The following is a 25,851-nucleotide window of genomic DNA, read 5'->3' on the forward strand; positions in this document are numbered from 1 at the left end:
CCTTTGTATTCACTAAATCATATATATCCTTGTGTATAAAATAAATGCTTATTTCCCAGTAGATTGTAAGCCCTCATACCTTTCACTGGCCAGTATTCAATGAGAAAAATTTGCCTTGTTTTATGGCGAGTTTGTACTATTTTCGCGTTGGAAGGAGCATTTTGCTCTCCAAAAGTGAACCACCCTATTCAATGTGATATTTTCGCCGTCTTTTTAAGTGATTTTCGCCGTGTCTCTCCGTGTAGCAATTCTCCATCTTTTCATGGAGAGCTGGAATGTGAACTTTTAAACTAAAAGGTTTTTTTTTTAAATTTTGGTGTAAAAAAATCAGGATTTTTTTTCTGTGAAGGGGCATGTTATTTTTATTCATGTGCTTATAGCACATGAATATATATTTAATTTAAAAAAAATTTACAATTTTTTTTTTTTTACACAGAGCAGCCAGCAGGGGGCCGGAGCTCTCGAGCCGCTCATTAGATATTCATATATGCACTGCATCCGATCATTACATATGCACGATCGGGTGCAGTGAATACTGGGTCCCCCGCTGGCTATAGGGGGGCGGGGGGGCAGCTTGTGCTGCCTGGGTCCCAGGGAGCCCACCTCCCCTCCACATATGTTCTGGGGCAGCCAGGGAGACTTTAATCTCCCTGGCTGCCACCGTCCCCCGGCTCCCTGCCAGCTCCCTGCCGCGGACGCTCGTCCGCTGCAGGGGTTAAGACTTGCCGCGAGTGGCGGCGAGTCTTAACCACATTGAATAGTGGGAGCAGGAGTGGCAGCGAGCCCTCCGGAACAGGGCGAGTGAAAAAATCTCTCGCCATGCACGGAGAATTATTCTCGTTGAATACTGCCCACTGTCTGTAAATACCCAGTTTCATGTATCACTGTCTCATATTGTAAAGCGCAAATGAATATGCACTATTTAAGAAACTCTCATGTGTAAGAAGTAACGTGTTCACTAACTCGATCACTTGTGGGTCCAGACCCAACAGAGCAAAATATTTCCACACATTTGCAGATGGACATTACCTGAGTAATACCTAAGTAGCCCGCTATGGGAAATATTGTAAAACGTAGCCCATGGTATTCACTGCAGTAACCCCCTTATTACATCCTGAGAATACTTAATTTATGCAGATATACCACGAAAATGGCTGTTTTCAGAGAATTTACCACAAAATTATTTTGATAAATATGCCCCTAAATGTGTCTCCACAAAAGTTGGTAAATTTACAGAAGTATAAACAATCCATGAACTAGGGCTGTGGTTCCCAACCTGGTGCACTCATACCCCTGGGGGTACGCTGCAGAGTGGTAGGGGATATTTGAAAATAATATTGTTTGCCACGAATAGGACAGCACACTCCTCCACAACTCCACCTGCCGGGGTGTCTCAATCCAGAAGGTACACCCAAATGGGTGTTCCCACAAATCCAATGTATTTGTAAAAAGACGCACTCACCGGACTTCTTTTTTCATGCTTTGTGGATTTAATATACATACCACAGCAACAGTTCACATAACAGTGGGTGGATGGTCAACGTTTCGGCCTTATGTAAGGCCTTTATCAAGACCCCCTCTCCTGTCTCCACCAGGCCTTACATAAGGCCGAAACGTTGACCATCCACCCACTGTTATGTGAACTGTTGCTGTGGTATGTATATTAAATCCACAAAGCATGAAAAAAGAAGTCAGGTGAGTGCGTCTTTTTACAAATACATTGAAAATAATATTGGCAATGGCGGAAGAATATGTTTCGCGATGGCAGAAGAAGTCTCCCATTGCCGTGGGAATAAACCACGTTGTTTCACTTACAGTTCCGTCTGCAATCCACTGGGAGCTAACTGCAACACAGGTAGACGAAACAGTGACATTAATCCTACAGGCAATAGTGAGACCCCCAGAGACAATACACAAGATGTTTGTGTGGAGCCGCTGAGTATTGAGAGGGATTGTGCCATTGGCATATCAAAGGTAGTGCCGGACAATCATAAGTTAAGGCCCGGCAGCCAATCACAAGCTGTTGCTGTGGCCATTCCTGATTGGTTGCTGGTCCATGGTTCCCAATTAGCTGGTACCATATTTTTATTGCCACCAGCCACCCACTGTCTAAACAACAGCGATGTGTACACGGCTGCTGTCCAGGCCCCCTGTCTGTCCAATTCCACAACAACAGTCCCACCTTGTTAGTGGCTCTGGAGAGGGTGCCATGTCATTAAATGCCTCCACCTAAAAATAGGCCCATCATCATGACAGCATGATGATCACCAGCAGACACCAGCTAACCACATGGTTCGCCATAAATGATAAGTATTAAAACTGCCTACCTATTTTACATATTTATGCACTTTTAAATGTTTAGGGAGAGACTGGGTTCAGTGGCGTAAGTAAAAATGTTGCGTCCCCCTGCAAAAAAAAAGAAAGAAAAATTCTGGCAAACCCCCCCCCCCCCCCCCCCATATACATTTTTTTTCTCATTTTATTTTCCTAAATGCTTTTTTCATGCTCGTTTCAGGGGTTTCATGCTCGTTTCAGGGTTTTTTTGTTAATTGCTAGTGTTGTTTTTTTTTGCTATTTACCAGGTGTTTACATGCTCGTTTCCTGGTGTTTACATGCTCTTTGTTACAAGCAAAACATAAATATCCGAAAAATATATCCCAAATAGCGAAATACTAGCATCGGTCTCCTCCAAGGCAGCAGACATTTTGGAGGGACATTTTCAGCAGATTCCATATAAACGTCAGACCCACGGAATCTGCAGAGATCATGCGCCCTCACAGCGCCAGCTTCCCCAAGCCACTGCTTGGGCTGCAGTGCCATTGTTACACCACTGACTGGGGCTTATAGTGTATGTGTTCTACATGCTTACTGTACATTGTATTGGCCTCACCTCCTCCATTTATTTCAATAGGCCCTTGAACATGTTCAGCTTCAGATGCATTAGGCCCTCAATCTGGTTATGACTTGCTTCCATTAGTAATTACAGAACTTTTTCTCTGATCCCTGCTGTGATCCCTCCTGTCCCACTCACAGACGCTTCCCCCATAGGTTACTATGGGGAATGCGATACTGCTGATGTATCAACATCAGGCAGTATCGGGTTCCTGGGCTACCGCCATTCTAAAATGGCAGTAGACCATTGTACCTTATGGGCTATGGACCGTACTGCGTGAGGTCAGTTGGGAACCCCTGTCCCTGCAGGTTCATACATACCTTGGAAAGTATCACATATTGCAATGCAAATCCTGGGTGGTAAATTCCGCCCCTATCGCTTTACATGTGTGATCGTATAGTAAATGGGCCCTTAGGTGTTTTGGAAGTAGGCTTAATACCTGTTTAACATTTAAAGTAAACGGACTGCCCACATACAGTGGATGAAACCATTTGTGTGATAAAGATCCTATCAAGGAACATCAAAGTAACTTTGGGACTGTGGGCGGGTCTATGTGATGTCATGAAGTCATGCAGTAATAGCTCATGAATGATTTGGATGGCCAGGGTATCTTTATGAGGCCCCTTTGGATCTTCCAGGCCCTAGATTGCCTTGTGGAAATCTCCCCCCCCCCCCCCCCCCCTGTTGAGGGATATGCCCAGACAGTGGCGTAACTACTGTAAGGCAGCCCCAGCAGCCGCTTGGGGGAGCAAGCAGCAGCAGGGTCTGTGTGGGCGCCGGCACCCGCTCGATGCACTGACATGCTGCTGCCTGCCGCTGCCCACTGACTGAGCACCGGAGGCGAGTCAGCCGCAGTGTGGGTGGGTCCATGGCAGAGATGACAAATTCCCCCACTGATTCAATTGACTGTACACAGAGCCGGCTTTTGGCTACTGTGTACAGCAGGGGTGGGGAACCTTTTTTGTGCCAAGGGCCATTTGTATGGGGAAAAAATCCTTCGGGGGCCATATGTAAAAATGTCTCTTACGAATTGTCCTGCTGCAGCCGTCCCACGCTCCAGCGGCTGCCGCTGAATAGGACTAGTAGTCTCCGGCTGCTGTTGATTAAGAGGAATCTCACGAGAACTACCAACCTCTTGTAAGAATTCCCCAGTACTTGATTCCTGGAAAAGCCACCGGGCGGGTGGGAAGGCCACTCAGACCAGCTACGGGGGCCGCATACGGCCCCCGGGCCTGAGGTTCCCAACCCCTGGTGTACAGGATGGGCGGGCGGATGGGCATGCTAGGGGGCCTGGGATGCGTCGGAGCCAAGGGAAGCAGCAGTGTATGCTGGTCTCTCTTCTGCTTCAGCTTCTCCGTTATGCGTGTGACGTTGTCACATCACACGCTGGTGAAACATGCTGGAGAGGAGCCTGGAGGGGGGGCACCACAAACTTTTTGGCAGGGGGGAGCAAAATTTATAGTTACGCCACTGTGCCCAGAGTTAAATGCAAAAATCTGCTCACTTATATTAGCTTTAATCTGTGTATAATAATGATTAGTTGTAAAATAAGATAGATTGTCAGCTGTACCACTGCATTAAGATATATCATTAGTTTAAAAGAGAAGATTCCCAGACACAAAATATGATGTCATGTCATCGCCATAAACAGTACGGGGCTTTTTGAAGTGTCAAAACTATTAGCATGTGAAGAAGCACACGCGGGCCGGCTAGCCCTGCTCCTCTGCATCCATAACACTTGCTCGGCTCCTGTACAGAGGCGTCTTTGTTAGAAGTACTGGTAAGAGAACAGGGGAGAAGTGAGGACAGGAATTGCCAGCTAAGAACTTGTACGGAGATAAATTTACATGAAGAAGAACGGCAGATAGTACACGCCTATGAGTGAGGGAGATTTAAAGAACAAGAAGTAAATCTGTGAGCAGAGGAGGAAGAGGGGGGAGAGCGAGTGAGAAGGAGGGATGTAAAAAAGTGATTTGAAACAGAAAAAAAAAAAGCGGAAGGGGAGTAGTAGTGGTGATGCGGAGTTAGAGCCTTGGGAGAGCCCTGTGAAAGTTGCTGCACAGCCTAATAGCACAGCAGCACCCGGCCAGGGGAGACTGGGGGAGAGGGAGGGTGTGTATGTGTGTGACCTGTGACCCGCAGTAATCTGCTGCTGCAGGAATGACAGGCATTCAGCTGGGCAGGAGCACTGGAGCCCGGGCTGCTGTATCAGGCTGCTGCGGGGACTCTGCCGGCCGGGCAGCGAGACTCCTCTGACGGGACAGCGCAGCTCGCTCCAGCCGGGGAGGGGACATGAGACCCTGGGATTACTGCTGCTGCCGGGAATGCCCGAGAGCCGCCTGATTGCTGCACACAGGGCCCCTCTGAGAAGTTCGCAATGGGCCAGACCTCCGTGTCATCTCTGTCTGAGCAGGCGAGCAGCGGTGAGTGGAAGCATGTGCATACCAGAACTACATGTATGTGTACGTCCTGCTGCATGGGGCGAGCCTCCAGCCTGTGTAACTATAGCATGTGTGGGGGGAGCCCGGCACTGATAGCGCTGTGTGCAGGAGTGAGGCAGCTACCCTGCTGCCTGTGGGTGGTGATGGGTGCCTGCTACCCTGGGCATCCCAAGCCACATAGTATGATGCCCAGTGCTCCGAGGGGGGTTCCCTGACCGGGCTGCGCACCCTCCTCTCTCTTTTCGGGTGACATTTCACCCTATTTAAGTGGGCGTTCACCTGTTCATTTATGTTTGCGAATGATTGCGACAATATCAAGGTGATGATGGGAGAACCACGATCCTTGATGAAATATGAATGTATTATTATTAGTAGAGGACAAACTGTAATATGCACGATAAGTATTTGCAATGTGTTCCTCGTATAATGAATAGGTGTTTTTTATTGTTTTGTGTAGCAATAGATTGGTTTAATAAGTAAGAACAGTGGTGCGAGTAGAAAAAACGACTTAGTGGTACTGTGCTGCGCGCCTCCGGCGCGCAGCGAAAAATGGGCGTGGTCAGGGGAGTGGCCATGGGCGTGGTCATATGACACAAGGGGGGGTGGTTACATGCCACCGCCCCCCCCCCCCACAGAGTCTGTACGCCCGCTGACATACTATATAACACCACAATGCCCATGACATACTATATAACACTCCGCGATGCCCATGACATACTATATAACACTCTGCTATGTCCATGACATACTGTATAACACACCATAATGTCCATTACATACTATATAACACCGCAATGCCCATGACATACTATATAACACCGCAATGCCCATGACATACTATATAACACTGCAATGCCCATGTCATACTATATAACACCGCAATACCCATGACATACTATATAACACCGCAATGCCCATGACATACTATATAACACTGCAATGCCCATGTCATACTATATAACACCGCAATACCCATGACATACTATATAACACTGTAATGCCCATTACATACTATATAACACACTATAATGCCCGTTACATACTATATAACACACTATAATGCCCATTACATACTATATAACACTGTAATGCCCATTACATACTATATAACACCGTAATGCCCATTACATACTATATAACACTCCGCGATGTCCATGTCATACTATATAACACACTGTAATGCCCATCACATACTATATAACACACCGTAATGCCCATTACATACTATATAACACAGCGTAATACCCATTACATACTATATAACACACCATAATGCACATTACATACTATATAACACACTGTAATACCCATGTCATACTATATAACACTACGCAATGCCCATGTCATACTATATAACACAGTGTAATGCCCATCACATGCTATATAACACTACGCAATGCCCATGTCATACTATATAACACTACGCAATGCCCAACACATACTGTATAACACACCATACACATTTGACACATAAGTGCCACTTACCTACATGCTCAATGCCAGGGGCTTCATGCCGATGCCAAGGTGGACTGAATTTGCTCGTTGCTCAGGGGGATAGATCTGTGCCACTTTTCTCGTTGCCCAGGGGGATAGATCTGTGCCACTTTGCTCGTTGCCCAGGGGGATATATCTGTGCCACTTTGCTCGTTGCCAAGGGGGATATATCTGTGCCACTTTGCTCGTTGCCCAGGGGGATAGATCTGTGCCACTTTGCTCGTTGCCCAGGGGGATAGATCTGTGCCACTTTGCTCGTTGCCCAGGGGGATAGATCTGTGCCACTTTGCTCGTTGCCCAGGGGGATATATCTGTGCCACTTTGCTCGTTGCCCAGGGGGATAGAACCCCCCCCCCCCCCCCCCCCCCCGGCAGGCAGGCACATACACAGCCCCCTGTGCCTGCCCGCCCGCACGCTCTCGTCTCCCCCGCTGTGTACGCGGGGGAGACGTGCTGCTGCTGCTGCTGCTCCTGATAGTTACAGCTCCTGCTGCTGGACCGCGCGCTAACCAATAGCCGCGCGCGGTCCAGCAGCAGGAGCTGTAACGAAATCATGAGAGCAGCAGTAGCAGCAGCAGCACGTCTCCCCCGCGTACACAGCGGGGGAGACGAGAGCAGGGAAGACCCGGCGGGGGGGAGCGGCGCTAGCGCGCATATGTAAGTGGCCACGCCCCCCGCCACTTACATATGCGCACATGCGCAGTAAATATTTCGGCCTATTTCTTATGGCGGTACGGGGTACCGGCACCATTTGTTTTAATGGTACGCCGTACCACCCCGTACCGCCATAGTTGCACCCCTGAGTAAGAACAAGAATAAAACTAACATTATAGTGATACAACCCAGTGATTTCCTCTGAGTGTGTATTTGTTGGCACATAAAATATTTTTATTAATCCAATTTAAGTTTCTTAAAAGTGTGTGTGGTGTAGGAGGAGCAGAATAACCCTGGGGGGACCTATTGGATTCAAGGTGATACTTTGCAGGGATGTACTAAAAGGATGATCACAAAAAGGGATGATCGGGATGATTGCCTGAAGTTCCTATTCGCACCTCTAGATGTCACAATTTTTTTTACTTCAACTGAGAATTTACAAAATTCAGCAAGCACATTAAGCTTTTAAATTATATATTTATATTAAAGAAAAAAGATACAGCATTTATTTAGCATATGCATTGGTTTATAACAACAAGGCAATATAATTAAATAAGGAAACCAGCATTTGAATATCAATATTGAGTCCTGGTCCCGTTTTCTATACGTTTCCAGAGGGGCGATGGCGATATCTTTGTTATTTAGGTGGGATGATCAGCTTTTTATCGCAGATATGTATACCTGGGACTGTATTCGTTATGTTTTCAGTGGGATGATAGCGATAGCTTTCATATTGACGTGGGATGATCAGGTTTTTATCCCAGATATGTTTACCTGGGACTGTTTTCTATGCGTTTCCAGTGGGACGATGGCGATATCTTTTTTATTTACATGGGATGATCAGGTTTTTATCCCAGAAATCTATACCTGGGACTGTTTTCTATGCAGTTCCAGTAGGATTATTGCTATATCTTATTTATTTACGTGGGATGAGCAGGTTTTTATCGCAGATATATATACCTGGGACGGTTTTCGTTATGTTTTCAGTGGGATGATGGCGATATCTTTCATGTTTAGATGGGATGATCAGGTTTTTATCGCATATATGTTAACCTGGGACTGTTTTCTATGCGTTTCCAGTGGGACGATGGCGATACCTTTTTTATTTACGTGGGATGATCAGGTTTTTATCACAGATATGTATATCTGGGACTGTTTTCTATGCGTTTCCAGTGGGACGATGGTGATACCTTTTTTATTTACGTGGGATGATCAGGTTTTTATCCCAGAAATCTATACCTGGGACTGTTTTCTATGCATTTCCAGTAGGATTATTGCTATATCTTTTTTATTTAGGTGGGATGATCAGGTTTTTATCGCAGATATGTATACCTGGGACTGTTTTCGTTATGTTTTCAGTGGGATGATGGCGATATCTTTCGTGTTTACGTGGGATGATCAGGTTTTTATCGCAGATATGTTAACCTGGGACTGTTTTCTATGCGTTTCTAGTGGGATGATGGCGATATTGTTATTATTTACGTGGGATGATCAGGTTTTTATCACAGATATGTATACCTGGGACTGTTTTCTATGTGTTTCCAGTGGGACGATGGCGATACCTTTTTTATTTAGGTGGGATGATCAGGTTTTTATTGCAGATATGTATACCTGGGACTGTTTTCTATGCGTTTCCAGTGGGACGATCGAGATACCTTTTTTATTTACGTGGGATGATCAGTTTTTTATAGCAGATATGTACACCTGGGACTTTTTTCTATGCGTTTCCAGCGGGATTATTGCTATATCTTATTTATTTACGTGGGATGAGCAGGTTTTTATCGCAGATATATATACCTGGGACTGTTTTCGTTATGTTTTCAGTGGGATGATGGCGATATCTTTCGTGTTTACGTGGGATGATCAAGGTGGGATGATCAGGTTTTTATTGCAGATATGTATACCTGGGACTGTTTTCTATGCGTTTCCAGTGGGACGATCGAGATACCTTTTTTATTTACGTGGGATGATCAGGTTTTTATAGCAGATATGTACACCTGGGACTTTTTTCTATGCGTTTCCAGCGGGATTATTGCTATATCTTATTTATTTACGTGGGATGAGCAGGTTTTTATCGCAGATATATATACCTGGGACTGTTTTCGTTATGTTTTCAGTGGGATGATGGCGATATCTTTCGTGTTTACGTGGGATGATCAGGTTTTTATTGCAAATATGTTAACCTTTGCCTGGGCTTTGGGGCTGCGTGTTGGGCTGTGAGCCTGGTCATCTGGGCTGAGGAGTGACATGCTGGGGGCCTGGACATCTGGGTTGTAGTGTTTGGGTCTGGGTGCCTGGGCGCCTTGGTGCCATGATTTGCGGAAAGCAGGCCTCAGCTGTCGCCTTCCATGGCTGGGGGGGGCTGGCTTTTTTGAGCGGCAGTGCGTGTGGGGGATGGTGCGCCACAGGGCTGTACTCACTGCGTGCTTCCCTCCTCGCCATTCGGTTGCATCGGGTGTAGGGCCGCCGCCGCTTGGAGATTTCTTCCATGTTTGCCAGCTCAGGAGCCAGGTCTTGAGGGGAGAGGATGGTGCGGGCCGCGGCTGCTTCTCCCTCCTGCATGGAGGGCCGCCGTCTGATGCTCCGCCATTGTTCTGAGGCATGGACTGCGGTCTGCCGTGTTCCCGGGACATGGGCCTCCTCCGGAGAGGGTAGAGCCTTGGCAGCATGGGCTGCGGCAGCTGCCGCTTCTCCCACTGCTGCCGGGTCCGGGCGTTGCGGCGGGGCACTCCATTTCAGGAGTAAACCCCCTACTTGATCTGTTGGTATTAGGAGTAGGGGGGCAGGGGGTAGCCGAGGAAGTCAGGGGGGGGGGGGGGGGCGGGCAGGGGAGCCGCACTGCTCTGTGGCTGTCTTCAGCGGCTCCGTCTGCCATGGTTCTGGGGCCAGGTCCGGAGAGGAGAGGGCAGTACGGGCTGCGGCGGCTGCCACTTCTCCCGCCAGCATGGAGGGCCGCCGCTGACTGGAGCTCCGCCGTTGTGCTGGAGGTGAGAGCCGAGAGGGCAGCACGGGCTGCTTCTCCCGCTTGCCATGCTACCCGGTCTGTGCGGTATGTTGGTGCACTCCATGCCAGGAGGTATTACCTGCTTAGGCTGCCAGTTTTAGGAGGGGGTGGGCAGAGGGTTGCCGAAAAAGTCTGGCTGGTGAGGGAGCTGCACTGCTCCATGTCTGCCTTAAACGGTGCCATCTGCATTAAAAATGTGATCATCCCACCTAAATAAAAAAGATATAGCCATCTTCCCCATGGAAACGCATAGAAAACAATCCCAGGTATACATCTCTGCAAGAAAAACCTGATCATCCCACCTAAATAAAAAAGATAAAGGCATCCTCATGGAAATGCATAGAAAACATTCCCAGGTACAATTCTCTGCGATAAAAACATGATCATCCCATGTAAATAGAAAAGATAGAGCCACCATCCCCCTGGAAACGCATAGAAAACCGTCCCAGGTATACATCTCTGCGAGAAAAACCTGATCATCCCACATAAATAAAAAAAGATATAGGCATCCCCATGGAAATGCATAAAAAACATTCCCAGGTACAATTCTCTGCGATAAAAATCTTATCATCCCCTGTAAATAAAAAAGGTATCGCCATCGTCCCACTGAAAACGCATAGAAAACAGTCCCAGGTAAAATTATCTGCGATAAAAACGTGATCATCCCACGTAAATAAAATAGTTATAGCCATCATCCCCCTGGAAACGTATAGAAAACAGTCCCAGGTATAGTTATCTGCGATGAAAACGTGATCATCCCACGTAAATAGAAAAGATATAGTAATCATCCCCCTGGAAATGCATAGAAAACTGTCCCAGGTGTAATTATCTGCGATGAAAATGTGATCATCCCACGTAAATAGAAAAGATATAGCCATCATCCCCATGGAAACGCATAGATAACTGTCCCAGGTATAATTATCTCCGATAAAAACTTGATCATCCCATTTAAATAGAAAAGATAGAGCCATCATCCACCTGGAAACGCATAGAAAACGGTCCCAGGCATAATTATCTGCGATAAAAACGTGATCATCCCACGTAAATAAAATAGTTATAGCCATCATCCCCATGGAAAGGCATAGAAAGCTGTCCCAGGTGTAATTATCTCCGATAAAAACGTGATCATCCCATTTAAATAGAAAAGATAGAGCCATCATCCCCCTTGAAACGCATATAAAACTGTTCCAGGTGTAATTATCTGCGATAAAAACGTGATCATCCAACGTAAATAGAAAAGATAAAGCCATCATTCCCCTTGATATGCATATAAAATGGTCCCAGGAATAATTATCTGCGATAAAAACTTGATCATCCCATTTAAATAGAAAAGATAAAGCCATCATCCCACTGGAAACGCATAGAAAACGTTCCCAGGTATACTTGATCATCCCATTTAAATAGAAAAGGTACAGCCATCATCCCCCTGGAAACGCATATAAAATGGTCCCAGGTATATTTATCTGCGATAAAAACGTGATCATCCCACGTAAATATAAAAGATAGAGCCATCATCCCCCTGGAAACACATAAAAAAACGGTCCCAGGTATAACTATCTGCGATAAAAACGTGATCATCCCTCAAAAATAGAAAAGATAGAGCCATCATCCCCCTGGAAACACATAGAAAACGGTCCCTGGTATAATTATCTGCGATAAAAACATGATCATCCCACAAAAATAGAAAAGAAATAGCCATCATCGCCCCGGGAAACGCATAGAAAACAGTCCCAGGTATAATTATCTGCGATGAAAACGTGATCATCCCACGTAAATACAAAAGATAGAGCCATCATCCCCCTGGAAACACATAGAAAACGGTCCCTGGTATAATTATCTGCGATAAAAACGTGATCATCCCACGTAAATAAAATAGTTATAGCCATCATCCCCATGGAAACGCATAGAAAACAGTCCCAGGTATAATTATCTGCGATGAAAACGTGATCATCTCACAAAAATAGAAAATAAATAGCCATCATAACCCCTGGAAACGCATATAAAATGGTCCCAGGTATAATTATCTGAGATAAAAAGGTGATCATCCCACGTAAATATAGAAGATATAGCCATCATCCCCATGGAAATGCATATAAAACAGTCCCAGGTATAATTATCTGCGATAAAAACGTGATCATCCAACGTAAATAGAAAAGATAAAGCCATCATTCCCCTTGATATGCATATAAAATGGTCCCAGGTATAATTATCTCCGATAAAAACTTGATCATCCCATTTAAATTGAAAAGATAGAGCCACCATCCCCCTGGAAACGCATAGAAAACGGTCCCTGGTATAATTATCTGCGATAAAAACGTGATCATCCCACAAAAATAGAAAAGAAATAGCCATCATCGCCCCGGGAAACGCATAGAAAACGGTCCCAGGCATAATTATCTTCGATAAAAATGTGATCATCCCACGTAAATAAAATAGTTATAGCCATCATCCCCCTGGAAACGCATAGAAAACAGTCCCAGGTATAATTATCTGCGATAAAAACATGATCATCCCACAAAAATAGAAAAGAAATAGCCATCATCGCCCCGGGAAACGCATAGAAAACAGTCCCAGGTATAATTATCTGCGATGAAAACGTGATCATCCCACGTAAATACAAAAGATAGAGCCATCATCCCCCTGGAAACACATAGAAAACGGTCCCTGGTATAATTATCTGCGATAAAAACGTGATCATCCCACGTAAATAAAATAGTTATAGCCATCATCCCCATGGAAACGCATAGAAAACAGTCCCAGGTATAATTATCTGCGATGAAAACGTGATCATCTCACAAAAATAGAAAATAAATAGCCATCATAACCCCTGGAAACGCATATAAAATGGTCCCAGGTATAATTATCTGAGATAAAAAGGTGATCATCCCACGTAAATATAGAAGATATAGCCATCATCCCCATGGAAATGCATATAAAACAGTCCCAGGTATAATTATCTGCGATAAAAACGTGATCATCCAACGTAAATAGAAAAGATAAAGCCATCATTCCCCTTGATATGCATATAAAATGGTCCCAGGTATAATTATCTCCGATAAAAACTTGATCATCCCATTTAAATTGAAAAGATAGAGCCACCATCCCCCTGGAAACGCATAGAAAACGGTCCCTGGTATAATTATCTGCGATAAAAACGTGATCATCCCACAAAAATAGAAAAGATATAGCCATCATCGCCCCGGGAAACGCATAGAAAACGGTCCCAGGCATAATTATCTTCGATAAAAACGTGATCATCCCACGTAAATAAAATAGTTATAGCCATCATCCCCCTTGAAACGCATAGAAAACCGTCCCAGGTGTAATTATCTGAGATAAAAATGTGATCATCCCACGTAAATACAAAAGATAGAGCCATCATCCCACTGAAAACACATAGAAAACGGTCCCAGGTATAATTATCTGCAAAAAAAACTTGATCATCCCATTTAAATAGAAAAGATAGAGCCATCATCCCCCTGGAAATATACAATATAGGTAAATATACAATAAAAATGGGATAATGCACTTTTTACTGCAATTATAAGGATAAAAGACACTTAGGTGGTCTGACTGACATACAATTTGATGTTTAGACTTTTTTTTTAGTTCGTAAAGGTTGAAAATCAGTAAAGATTGTGACATCTAGTGTATTGGAGGTGAACTGCACTCAATCATCCCGATCATCCCTTTTTGTGGTCATCCTTTTAGTACATCCCTACTTTGCATTCCCACTGCTATTGAGTCATTCAGTCACTTTGCAGATTACTTATCAATCCCATATGTGTATTTAGAAGTGGTCATTTACCACTGGTAAGTATAATGTTTAAACACCAATAAGGAGTATACTTTTCTCTGAAATTAGAGATTTTTTTTAGTCTAGTAAATAATTCTTACTGATTGCACACATTACTCTGAAAAATTGTCTAATGGAAACTTTAGTTCACTCACTCTCATTACATTATAAATGTAATTGTATATATGCTTGCTTGTCATTTATTGTTTTATAGCAGATACTAAACTTGTTTTATTCTTTGGATGTCCAAATTGCATAAATACAGTGCGTATTATAATTAATAAATACAAACATACTTTGAAGTAGTTTGTGGGTATTTAGATTACCAATTAATTATTTTCCTGTAATTAAAAGGAAGGCTTCCCAATTAATTTTCTAGTGCATCAGAGTAAAATACTGGAATTTGATACATTTTAAGCTGTGTACACACATACAGATTTATCTGTCCAATATGTCTGGTGGGAACAAAAAATGTTGAAATGTATATGAGCTAATGACAATGAACATTTGCTCCCAAATGCTGGAAAACCGACACAAAATATTACTTTGATAAATTGATCAATTGACTTCACCAATTTGTCTGACTGATTATTGTCTGTTTTCCAGTGTTTGGAAGCAGATTATTTATTGTAATTTGCTCCTATACATTCTTAGATTTATGTTCCCACCAGATAGATTGGATAGATAAATCTGTAGGTGTGTACCCAGCTTTGCACTAATCAGACCTTGTTCTCCAGTGGTAGGAATCATGTCCAGTATAGATTGTGACTTTGATCTGCAACAGATCTGTCGGTTAACACTCTCATACATTCTTATAGGACAATGTATTATCTTTCCATGTCTTTTTATTTTTTTTTTGATCATTTAAGAATGTTGAGATATGTATGACCACACTTTCTTAAAGTCATAAAACCTAGTATTTTAGGTTTTGCAACAATAGACTGTAAAGTCTACACTAAGGATTCAAATAAATGGTAGGTCAATTGGCTCCCAACAAAATGAACCCAAGAATGAATGAATGAATGTGTGTGTATATATGTGGTCGGGAATATAGATTGTAAGCTCCACTGGGGCAGGAACTGGTGTGAATGTTTATTTATTAACAGTTTCTGATATACTGTAGCGCACATATATTCCGCAGCGCTTTACAGAGAATATTTGAACATTCACATCAGTCCCTGCCCCAGTGGAGGTTACAGTCTATATTCCCTACCACATGTACACGCACACACAGACATTCTAGGGTTAATTTGTTGGGAGCCAATTAACCTACCAGTATGTTTTTGGAATGTGGGAGGAAAGCGGAGTACCTGAGGAGAATATACAAACACCGCACAGTTATGGTGTGTACACTCGTTAGATGTGCCTTAAGATCCTATCCACGATCGGATCGGATAGGATCATAAGGCACATCCGATTTGCATCCTATCTTGACTATATAGTGCAGATCTGCACTATATAGACAAGGCAGCCAAGACTTTCTACCAACAAAAATGAAAATACACTGCAGCGCTATCCCTCCTCTAATTAAAGTTTCTAAACCAGATCTTCAGTGTTGCTTGAAGCTATTTCATCAAGATGAGAACCGCAAAGATCCTTACTGACCTCTAAATGGGTCCCTATGTTCACGTAAGGGTATCTTTATGGTCCTTTTCAATCGATGAAACGCTGATACATCAGCTAAAACCTCTTCAGGCACTGGACAGATATCCGTTACTGACCTGTATAAAAGGCCCTATTTTCATGTAAAGGTATCTTTATCCCAGGTTTCACTGTGAAACCTGGGATAAAGATACCTTTACATGAAAATAGGGCCTTTTATACAGGTCAGTAACGGATATCTGTCCAGTGCCTGAAGAGGTTTTAGCTGATGTATCAGCGTTTCATCGATTGAAAAGGACCATAAAGATACCCTTACGTGAACATAGGGACCCATTTAGAGGTCAGTAAGGATCTTTGCGGTTCTCATCTTGATGAAATAGCTTCAAGCAACACTGAAGATCTGGTTTAGAAACTTTAATTAGAGGAGGGATAGCGCTGCAGTGTATTTTCATTTTTGTTGGTATATTGGGGTGAGTGGGAGTGTAGTGACCCACAGAATCTACATATAGCTGCAATCCTGTGCGCAGACATTCTCCTGTCAAACCCTTTTTTGTGCATAGCCAAGACTTTCTGGCTTCCGATACGTGAACGCGCATCGGGATCGGATCGGGATCGCAAGGGTTAAAACCCTTGCGATCTGCATCCGATGCTGATCCGATGTTGACTATATTGTCAACATCGGAAAGGAAATCGGACCGTGTGTACACAGCATAAGGGCCATGGTGGGAATCGAACCCATGACCTCAGTGCTGTGAGGCAGTAATGCTAAGCATCCGTACTGCCTGTAATGTTCCAATATTCTATCTGTAAAGCGCTGCAGAATATGTGTGCCCTATTTAAATAACTGATAATAAATAAAGACATGGTAGGTCATGAATTTCCACTTTTTTGACATGTTTTAAAATGCTAATGCTCATAATAAATCAACATTGTTTGGTAGTTTGTGATTATACAGTATATGTGCCAATCGACTCCGTTCATCTGACTTTCTGGCAAAACAAAACTCAATTCGCTGTTGCTGGTTGTTTTTAGGACATGAGTGTATTTTTTGAATAGACATAACCTGGCATAGGGGGCTTGGGAGAAACAGTTTGTAGATTGGAAACACTGAGATGTTCTGCTCTTTCTCTGGGATCAGTTGGGTCATACTTGCCTACTTTTGAAAACTAGTTTCAGGGAGATTATAGTTGGTAGTAGTATTTTGCACTGTGCCCCATTGAGGGGGCGTGTCATGCTCCACCCACATGCCGTGTCTAGTTCCATATATGGAGAGATTGTGAAAAGAGATTGTGAACGTGGCACCTAGAAGCATGGGTGTGTACTGCTACATCTGAGAGGAATCTTGTAAAATGACTTATATCCAAATGTAGATGAGCCCCAAAGCAGTTAGTAAGAGCTACTATACTTGGTAAAGTGCTGGGAAATGGTGCTGATGATTCAATGTAAATGTATCTATCTCTCATTCCCTTTTTTCCCCAAACAATGTAACAGTGTAATGTGGGCTAGGTGAAATGAGGGAGATTGCTAGACTAATGAGGGAGAGAGGGAGATTGCTGTTATTTCAGGGAGTCTCCTGCAGAATGCAGGAGGGTAGGCAACTATGAGTTGGGTGGTGGAGCAGGGTGAAATATGGTTTGGAGGACAGAGTTGGGACATGAAGACTCAGATTATGGAATCACAGTGATCACTTGAAACAAGTAAGAAAAAAATAAGCATCTAGAATCTATTCCCAAGTAGAGGTAACCAAAAGTAGTGAGTCTTTTGACAAGATTATACAATAATATAATAGAATAGTGTTGAAAATAATACGTATACCTTTTTTTACACTGCCATAGCAGCAAGCGGGGATGTTGTGCAGTTTGAAAGCACCCTGTTGAAATAAGCAGGGTTGAGTGACCTGGCAATTCAACCTAGGTAGCAAGCATGGTTGAAGGTGGATTCAGCTTGCCATGCAGTGTAAACGAGATGACAGATCTCATCTCCAAGCACCAGCTCAGGTCCCACCTCTGGGGACACATCATCCACTGGCACTATGCCAGGTAAGGATGCCAATGTAAAAGGGGTCGCACCTGGGTTGAAGCTGCATACAACATCACAGGTGCAATCCGTGTAAATATGGTACTGTAAATAATGCCTAAAGACCTTCCATTACAAGGAAAGATAGAGGAAAACATGACCAATTTGCTGTGTAATGTTCAAGCCCAAACCTTTTCAAAGAGTTTTTACCTCTTTTGTTTGATAGAGGCACTCAGCAGAGCCTAAATGGCACTACCTACATATTGTATATTTTGTGCATGAATGTTTGCATCCACCTGTATTGTATGTCATTAGTGGGTTCCTAGTCTTGAAAGGGAATTGCTTTAATTGGAGGGGAGCTATGTGTAGAATGACCCTGAATGTTTACTCTCTGCGGGCCACATGTATCAAGCATCAAAAAGTGATAAAGTGGAGAATGATAAACAGCCAGCCAATCAGCTCCTAGCTATCATGTTACAGGCTGGGTTTGAAAAATGATAGCTAGGAGCTGATTGGGTGTCTGTTTATCACTCTTTATCACTTTAGTGTACCATTACAGGTTATAGTAGATACACCCTGCTAGAGACTGTATCTAACAAATCAGCCAAGACAGGCAGGGGAATTGATTCACAAAAGTGACTTTGAGCTGATTAAGAGCCTATTTCGGGTAATAATTATATACTTCCCATACTATCCCAACATCAGCTGTAAGGTGAGCAGAAACATAGCCAAACATTGAGGTACATGGTGTGCTCATACCATAAAAAGTACAAAAAAGTGTATATATATATATAAAAAGTGTTTTTTATATATACTTTGATTTTGTTAATCTACAATTATTTTTTTACCAGTTATTTATATACACATATTCCGCAGCGCTTTACAGAGAATATTTGAACATTAAGGGCCAGATGTATCAAGCTTCAAAAAGTGAAAAAAAATGGAGAGTGATAAACAGCCAGCCAATCAGCTCCTGCCTGACATTTGTCAAACCCAGCCTGTAATATGACAGGTAGGAGCTGATTGGCTGGCTGTTTATCACTCTCCGCTTTTTCACTTTTTGAAGCTTGATACATCTGGCCCTTAGTCCCTGCCCCAGTGGAGCTTACGATCTATATTTCCTACCACATGTACACACATTCGTTAGACTGCGATCATGTTCATCGGAAAAATTACTCAGATGTCTCTCTTCCAGCAGCCATGTTGAGGGACATTACTCAAATTGGTGATCAAAAGATATGAATCTGATGATTGTGTCTTTGGCACAGCCGGCAGATTTAAGATGCGACAATTAGGCATCTCAATACTTATCCCTGCAGCTGTTGTGAATGGGGTCACAGCTGCAATGGCATTTGTGACATCTTCAAATAAGACTCTTTGTCCCTTTTAAGTGATGTTAATTGAAGCTAGTTGGGCACTACCAAATGGTCACCAACAGAAAACAATCTCAAAGTTATTTATTAATTTACAAATTTATTTAAATTTAACACAGCTCAACACCAACTTTTTACAAAAGTGAATGATTCTATGTTTTTAAATACACAAACCATAAGTATCAGAAAGTAAAAAAAGACATTGCTATGTGTTCCTTGGTTTGACATTCATACAGATCATTAACAAGAGTCAATCGTTGATTAGTGAATACTGTTTTGTAAGTTATTTTGCAGAACTAATGCTCAAGCAGCTATTATATGACCATCATTTTATTGTACTGTTCTATACGTGCATAGCAAATGCCCCACCTAATTCATCAAAAAGTGAGGATCAAAGGAAAATATATGGCAAATGACTAGGAAAGACTTAAATGATTACCTATATATCTGATATTCAGTCTCCAAAACCATCAGACGTGTAATTTCTGGGTACCTGTGGTCTCTAATACCACTTTCACACCACTAACCTGGGTCGAACCCAGGATTTTAAACCCAGGTCCTACCTGGTTCTGAGCCTGATCAGACTCTTTTACACTGAACCCGGGTCACCCAATTGTATACATGTCAACCCTGGATTAACCCTTATTATAAACCTGGTTGATTTGGGTTGTTGTTGTTGTTGTTCTTTTTTATTATTATTATTATTATATGTCCTTATTACTCCTTGTTTGAAACAATGTGGCTATGTTTTTACTATTTCCATTTTGGCTTTTTTGAATACTGTAGAAATGATGTGGGAGGGGGAGGGGCTTATGCTAAAATATAGAGGTTATGTGCCAGTTAGAAAATAAAAAAGTTTATTTGTGATTTATTTTATTTGCCATTAATGTCCTAAACTCCTGAAAGTTCAAGTAGTCAAAAGTGATATTGCCTCATAACATTTAAAGCTTCTTTCTAAGAATATTTTGGTAATACCACTTCCATATATTTTCATAGACAAGCACCATGTGAGCTGAGCCACCTGGCTATTCTATATATAAGTATGGAAGATGTGAAGGACACGTCAGACATTGTACAGTCACCATAAAATTCTGCCTACCTGGCAGCGTAATAATGATAAAAATAAATATACACAATTTCACAAAGGAAGAAATATCAAAGTTACATAGTATTCCGTAAGGCTTTGTACACAGGTGACAAAAGTATCTGTAGTGTACAAGTGATAATGACTCTCTTCACAGCAGTTGCTCATGTATATAGATTGAATATTCACCAAAGGATTGAATGGAACTTTAATTTTCCAGTATTCGCACTAGGCATACTAAGTGTGACATCAGATGTTTTATCCCAGATGTGTGAAGCCTTTATATATACAGTACTTTATATATACTGTACTTTATTCTGAATAGTCTGATTTTAAAACCGTATAGAGAGAAATAAGGGTGCGCTCAGTTATTTCCATACTGCCCAGGGGTGAAAGCAATACAGATGTCCTACCTGTATATAAGCAAAAACACATTTCCGCTTAATCTTCCTATTGTAATTTTGTATTGATAGGACAAATTCAAAAGTTTGCAGTATTAGCTGATGTTCTGAAAAAAAAATAATTCAGATTGCACCTCTCACAGGTCCTACAAATCCTACATGAACACTACAATGCTATTAAACACACAAAGACTCATCTCTCGGGTATTTAGGCTGACATGCAATATTGGGCTGGTGTATAAACCACGCCCACATAGTCTTAAATATGTCATTATGCAATATTTGGAAACAAAATAGAAAATAAATATATCCTCTTGGTCACTCCCCTATTGTTCATCTGCTGCCTAGCAATATAAATGCCCCATGTACACAAACATAAAAACATAGTTTACCTGCAATATTTTGCAGATAAAAGGAAAATACCTAATTTTAAGCAATACCTTCATGTGTAGCTCAAATTACTCTATACATGAAGAGTAAAGGCCTATACACACTGGGCAATTTTGAGCAATAATCCGCTTTGTTTCACCATTTGAGCTGCTTTCAGCTAAAAAGCCGCCCAGGGTGTATGGACAGGCGGTGAGTGCTAAAGCACATTCCCACATCATTTAAGGCAGCCGCCATTCATCTGCTGGTTTCACCAACAGATTGAACGGCTTTCCATATCGTCCTCCTATGGAAAGCCGTCACAGCGGCGAACATCGCTTGGCACGGAAAGTTGCTCAGTGTGTATGCATTGAGCAATTATCAGCCCAGCAATTTCAGTGATCATCACTGTGCATACGCGCTGGGCAAAAACTGTCAGTGTGTATGCACCTTTACTTGTGCTAAACCACTTTACTGCATCTAATCAACGTTTTTCACTATATATATATATATATATATATATATATATATATATATATATATATATATATATATATATATATATATATATATATATATATATATATATATATATATATATATATAACAAAGGAAAAATAAGTGCGCAATCAATTGAAAAACCTGAAGGCTGTAGGAAATGTCAAAATTATCCACACAGTGAGGACAGATGAATAAAGTCCCAAATTTTCAGTTTGTTTGCACCAAAGGAAACTCAGTTGTCCTGGCAGCTCTCAATCACCTGAATTTCACAGGTGTAGAAAACACTAAAAGAAGAGAGGAGAGCGCTCCATAGTGCAATATCATAAAACTTTTATTTTTAAGAACATAGTATTTCTTCAAGAAAAGGCAGGTATATAATAACGTACCACAATAAGCGGTATTCCACCGCAAGATATTCGCATAGAACGTGTTATACTCAACACAAAAGTAGGAGAGGTTACACTCGGGCTTTTCAGCTTCTAAACACGGCTGGTGGACAGACTGCAACGCCAGGCCACGCCCCAACGCGTTTCGTAGTCACGTACTTCGTCAGAGGGCTGCCCTCTGACGAAGTACGTGACTATATATAGCCTCAATGTATACAAAGTTAATTTCTTGCTTTTCATCGTAGATGTAATGATGGCCAGTGAGAATGGGCCCTTTTTGGTTCTGGGGTGTTTAGCCTCTGTGGGCAGCTGCATAGCAGGAGTATAGTCGTGGTCTTGTTGGAGGCGGGAACACCAACAAGACCACTCCTCTGCACCCTAAAGTGTTCTTTATACTTTGTACATGCCCCCTGTCTCATTACCCTTGGAGCCTAAATTTTATTTATTTTCAATATATTTAGTGTTCATTTCAGCACCCTGCACCTGTTACAACCTCTGCAGTTCCTCTTTCCTGCCTGGGGTGTTGCTCTGGTGCTTCTATCACACTCTGGTCTGTAAATCAGTGCTGGAGCACCAGAGTAGAGAGCGATACCCCAAGCAGGAAAGAGGAACTGGAGGGGTTGTTACAGTGCTGAAATATATACTTACATGAAAATAAATTTTTTGAACATCATTAAGTGACTGTATTGAAATGATAACTGATTGTGCTGTCATCTACTTTAAGCACAAGGTAACTTTTTGGAGAAATCTTTATTTAGTATTCTCTGGGAGATGTTGCAAGCCAATCATGCAGCTTTCTGTGTTTTTAGAATTGCAAGGATAAACTCTCAAAGTGCTCAGTATTAAGATTAGCAAGGACTTGTCTAAAAGTGATATTGTACTTTTAACGGACAGCTATATCAACAGGTACAATTTGGGTACATTCTATTTGTAACGGAGCTTGCAAGAGATAAAATACTAGCTTATCAGCTCCTGTCAGTTTACCGGCTGTGTCAGTGGATCGTTTTGTTAACAGTACTTTGGTCGACAGTCATTAGGTCAACACCGTTGGGTAGTCAGGGTTCTAGGTCGACATGGGTCAAGGTCGACAGGTGTTTAGGTTGACATGGGACCAGGTCGACATGGGTTTTTCACGTTTTTTTTACCTGAATGTCGACACAGTCGACATGGACACAGTTGGAAGTGAAACGCATCACTCGATTCGCTCTCTATGCTTCGGGCACGGTGCCTCGCTGCGCTCTGCACACTATTTTATTCTCCCACCACGCCCTAGTGGATGGTAGGGCATGAAATACCGCCTGTCGGCTCAAAAAACAGTGAAAAAACCCTTGTGGACCTGTCGACCGAACGCATATGTTGACCTAAACACCTGTCGACCTTGCCCCAAGTCGACCTAGAACCCTGTCGACCTTCCCCCCTGTCGACCCAACGGTCTCGACCTAATGACTGTCGACCAAGTGTGGTCCACAATATGACCGTATGCCGTCAGTGGCTGGTTGGTACTTTGGGGATTATTCAGACCACATCGCACGGCTGTGAATTTGCAGGCCGGGTGGTTATCGAATGACTGCGCATACATACGTCTCGCAGTACCCATGCGAGAGGCCATCCTGCGATTTAAAGTCTAGCGTCTTATTTTAATTGCTGTCCGTACGCAAGCTGAGTGACAGGAAGCTGGCATTTGTGGGTGTCACCTGGCTGTTTACTGGAAGTGTCGGGGGAAAACGCAGGCATTTTCAGGGAAGGTGTCACGTCAGCTCTGGCACTGATCAGCCGTTTCTACCGGACTGGCCAAATAGGTCCTGGGCTATGCACAGACTGCACAGACTACACAGACTGAAAAAATCATTCCATTGTGAGTTATGAATGGATTTGCAGCTAATCGCAGGGTTCCGGTATATTCGCAAGCTTTTTGCAGGCCTTTCACATGGCGGGACTTCACTGTGGCTGGGCGGTGGTTATCTGATCGCTGGGCTCTGCAAATTTGCAGCACAGTGATCCAGGGCCGTCTAGTAGTAGTAGTAGTACGTTTATTTATAAGGCGCCGCAAAGTGTCCGCAGCGCCGTACATAGCAAACAAAAAAAAAAACAAATTACAAGGTAACGTACAGGGTGTGTTGAAAGATACAGTGTAAATAGGGGTATAGCTGGTCGAACTAAAATCAGCATCAGTTCAGAAGTAGGTGTCAAAATTGTCAAGGAGACTGAAGATGAAGTAGAGGAAGGGAAGAACAGGACAGGTGAGGTAATGAGGTAGGGTGAGTACGTGAGGAAGGAGGGCCCTGCTCATAAGAGTTAACATACTAAAAATAGGTGGGTGGACGAACGAAATACAATAGGATAAGTAGGAACGGAGGGGAACGGAGGCAGGATAGGAGGATCAAAAGAGGTTAGGAGGAGGGATAGGCTAGTCGAAAAAAGTGGGTTTTGAGGGAACGCAGATCAGGCCCCGGGGAAAAACAATTCACTCACCCAGTGTATGATGCTGGGAATTGTAGTTCCCATAGCTGCAGTACATACAATATAAACCCTCCCCCCCCACCCATAGCTGCAGTACATACAATATAAACCCTCCCCCCCCATCCCATGTCCTACTGATGGCGCAGATCTGCCTTTCTGCACTCTGTCTCAGGTCTCCGGCGCCTGGCCCACCGCCACACCCAGGCCCCAACTGGGCCAGTGCGTGCTGTAGTTCACTCCCAGGGCACGCTGCCTGGCCACCTCCTCCGCCGGGTACGGGGACCTGCTGTACACGGCCAGGTGCTCGCACAGCAGCAGTGTGCCTGGGACTCCCGCACACAGCACAGCTCCTCCTGTGGAGCGCTCCCTCTGAAATTAAGCACAGATCTCTGCCAAGGAGTTGTGTTGGGCATGGGCTCATGGGCAACTGCCCATTGAGCCCAATGAAAAAGACTGCTCTGCAGTGATCAGGTCTGAATAACTCCCTTTGTCTCCATCCAAGCTTTGATACCTATGCCCCTAAATTTGTTAAAATCCAGGGGTTGAAATATTTGTGCCATCATCTGAGTTCACGGAGTCCAAAGTGTTAAATCTTTCCATGCATCCAGCTGCATTCCTCACTTGAATTAAAGCATTAGAAGTTTGTCATACGGCAGCGATTGTACTGCAGATTCTCATTTCATCCATCATCAGGAAGCACCATCTGGCAAGGTGTATTTTAGTGCAGCTTCTGAGGCGGATGTCTCCTGGGGGTAGATAAGCAAAATGGAATTGATTTTCTGTTGTGCCCATGTTTGCTTATGTGCTTTTGGTTCATTTTCAATAAATAATTATGCTTTCAGATTTAGTTGTTGTATTCCCATAATTCCAGAAGTTTTATATCTAGATCCTTACCTGTTGATATTTAGAATGCATGGCTTTCTAGAGAATGTGACCATAATGCAAGTTGTACAGTTTGTGTTTTTATATCTCTATTAAGAGATTTTTCTTCCTCCATAAATTTTTCTACATTTACTCATCATTTTAAATACTGACAGATTTACTCACAGTACACTGTAAATATAATGACCCAATAATAAAATGTTTAATCCATGTGAGCTATGAAATAACAGTATGATAATTATACAGTAGGTTTTATTGTTGTTGACGACAACAACAATAAAACCAACCAACAACAAAGTCTGTATAAGATGAACAGAAACCGAAACACTAAATATTAGACTGTGCAGTATTCCCCAGCCTGCATGCCGAGCGATGTAGGCTAGGGAAATTGCCCTTCAGCTTCCCAGTGGCTAGATCGCCCATACAAACGTAGCGATATGTGCTTCTCTGGTTAGAACACTGGCGATTTTGAGATCTTAACTTCATGTAGTCAAGATCT

The 25,851-nt window shown here is 43.0% G+C and overlaps 1 protein-coding gene across 5 annotated transcripts in view; it reads left to right on the forward strand.

The window, feature by feature from the left end:
* The window catches only part of PHACTR2 (phosphatase and actin regulator 2), a 308,396-nt gene that overhangs the window by 170,525 nt on the left and 112,020 nt on the right, over positions 1-25,851 (forward strand). Inside the window, exon 1 of one of the 5 annotated variants that reach the window (XM_083176563.1) lies at positions 4,770-5,316. The exons of the other annotated variants lie outside the window; for them this stretch is intronic. Coding sequence (XP_083032689.1) covers positions 5,271-5,316 — 46 coding nt within the window. The 5' untranslated portion in view covers positions 4,770-5,270. Of the gene's footprint in view, positions 1-4,769; positions 5,317-25,851 lie in introns of those variants that run through there. 5 annotated transcript variants of the gene reach the window in all.

Source organism: Crinia signifera, chromosome 3, assembly GCF_055691185.1.
Source record: "Crinia signifera chromosome 3, ASM5569118v1, whole genome shotgun sequence".
Taxonomy (NCBI): Eukaryota; Metazoa; Chordata; class Amphibia; order Anura; family Myobatrachidae; genus Crinia; species Crinia signifera.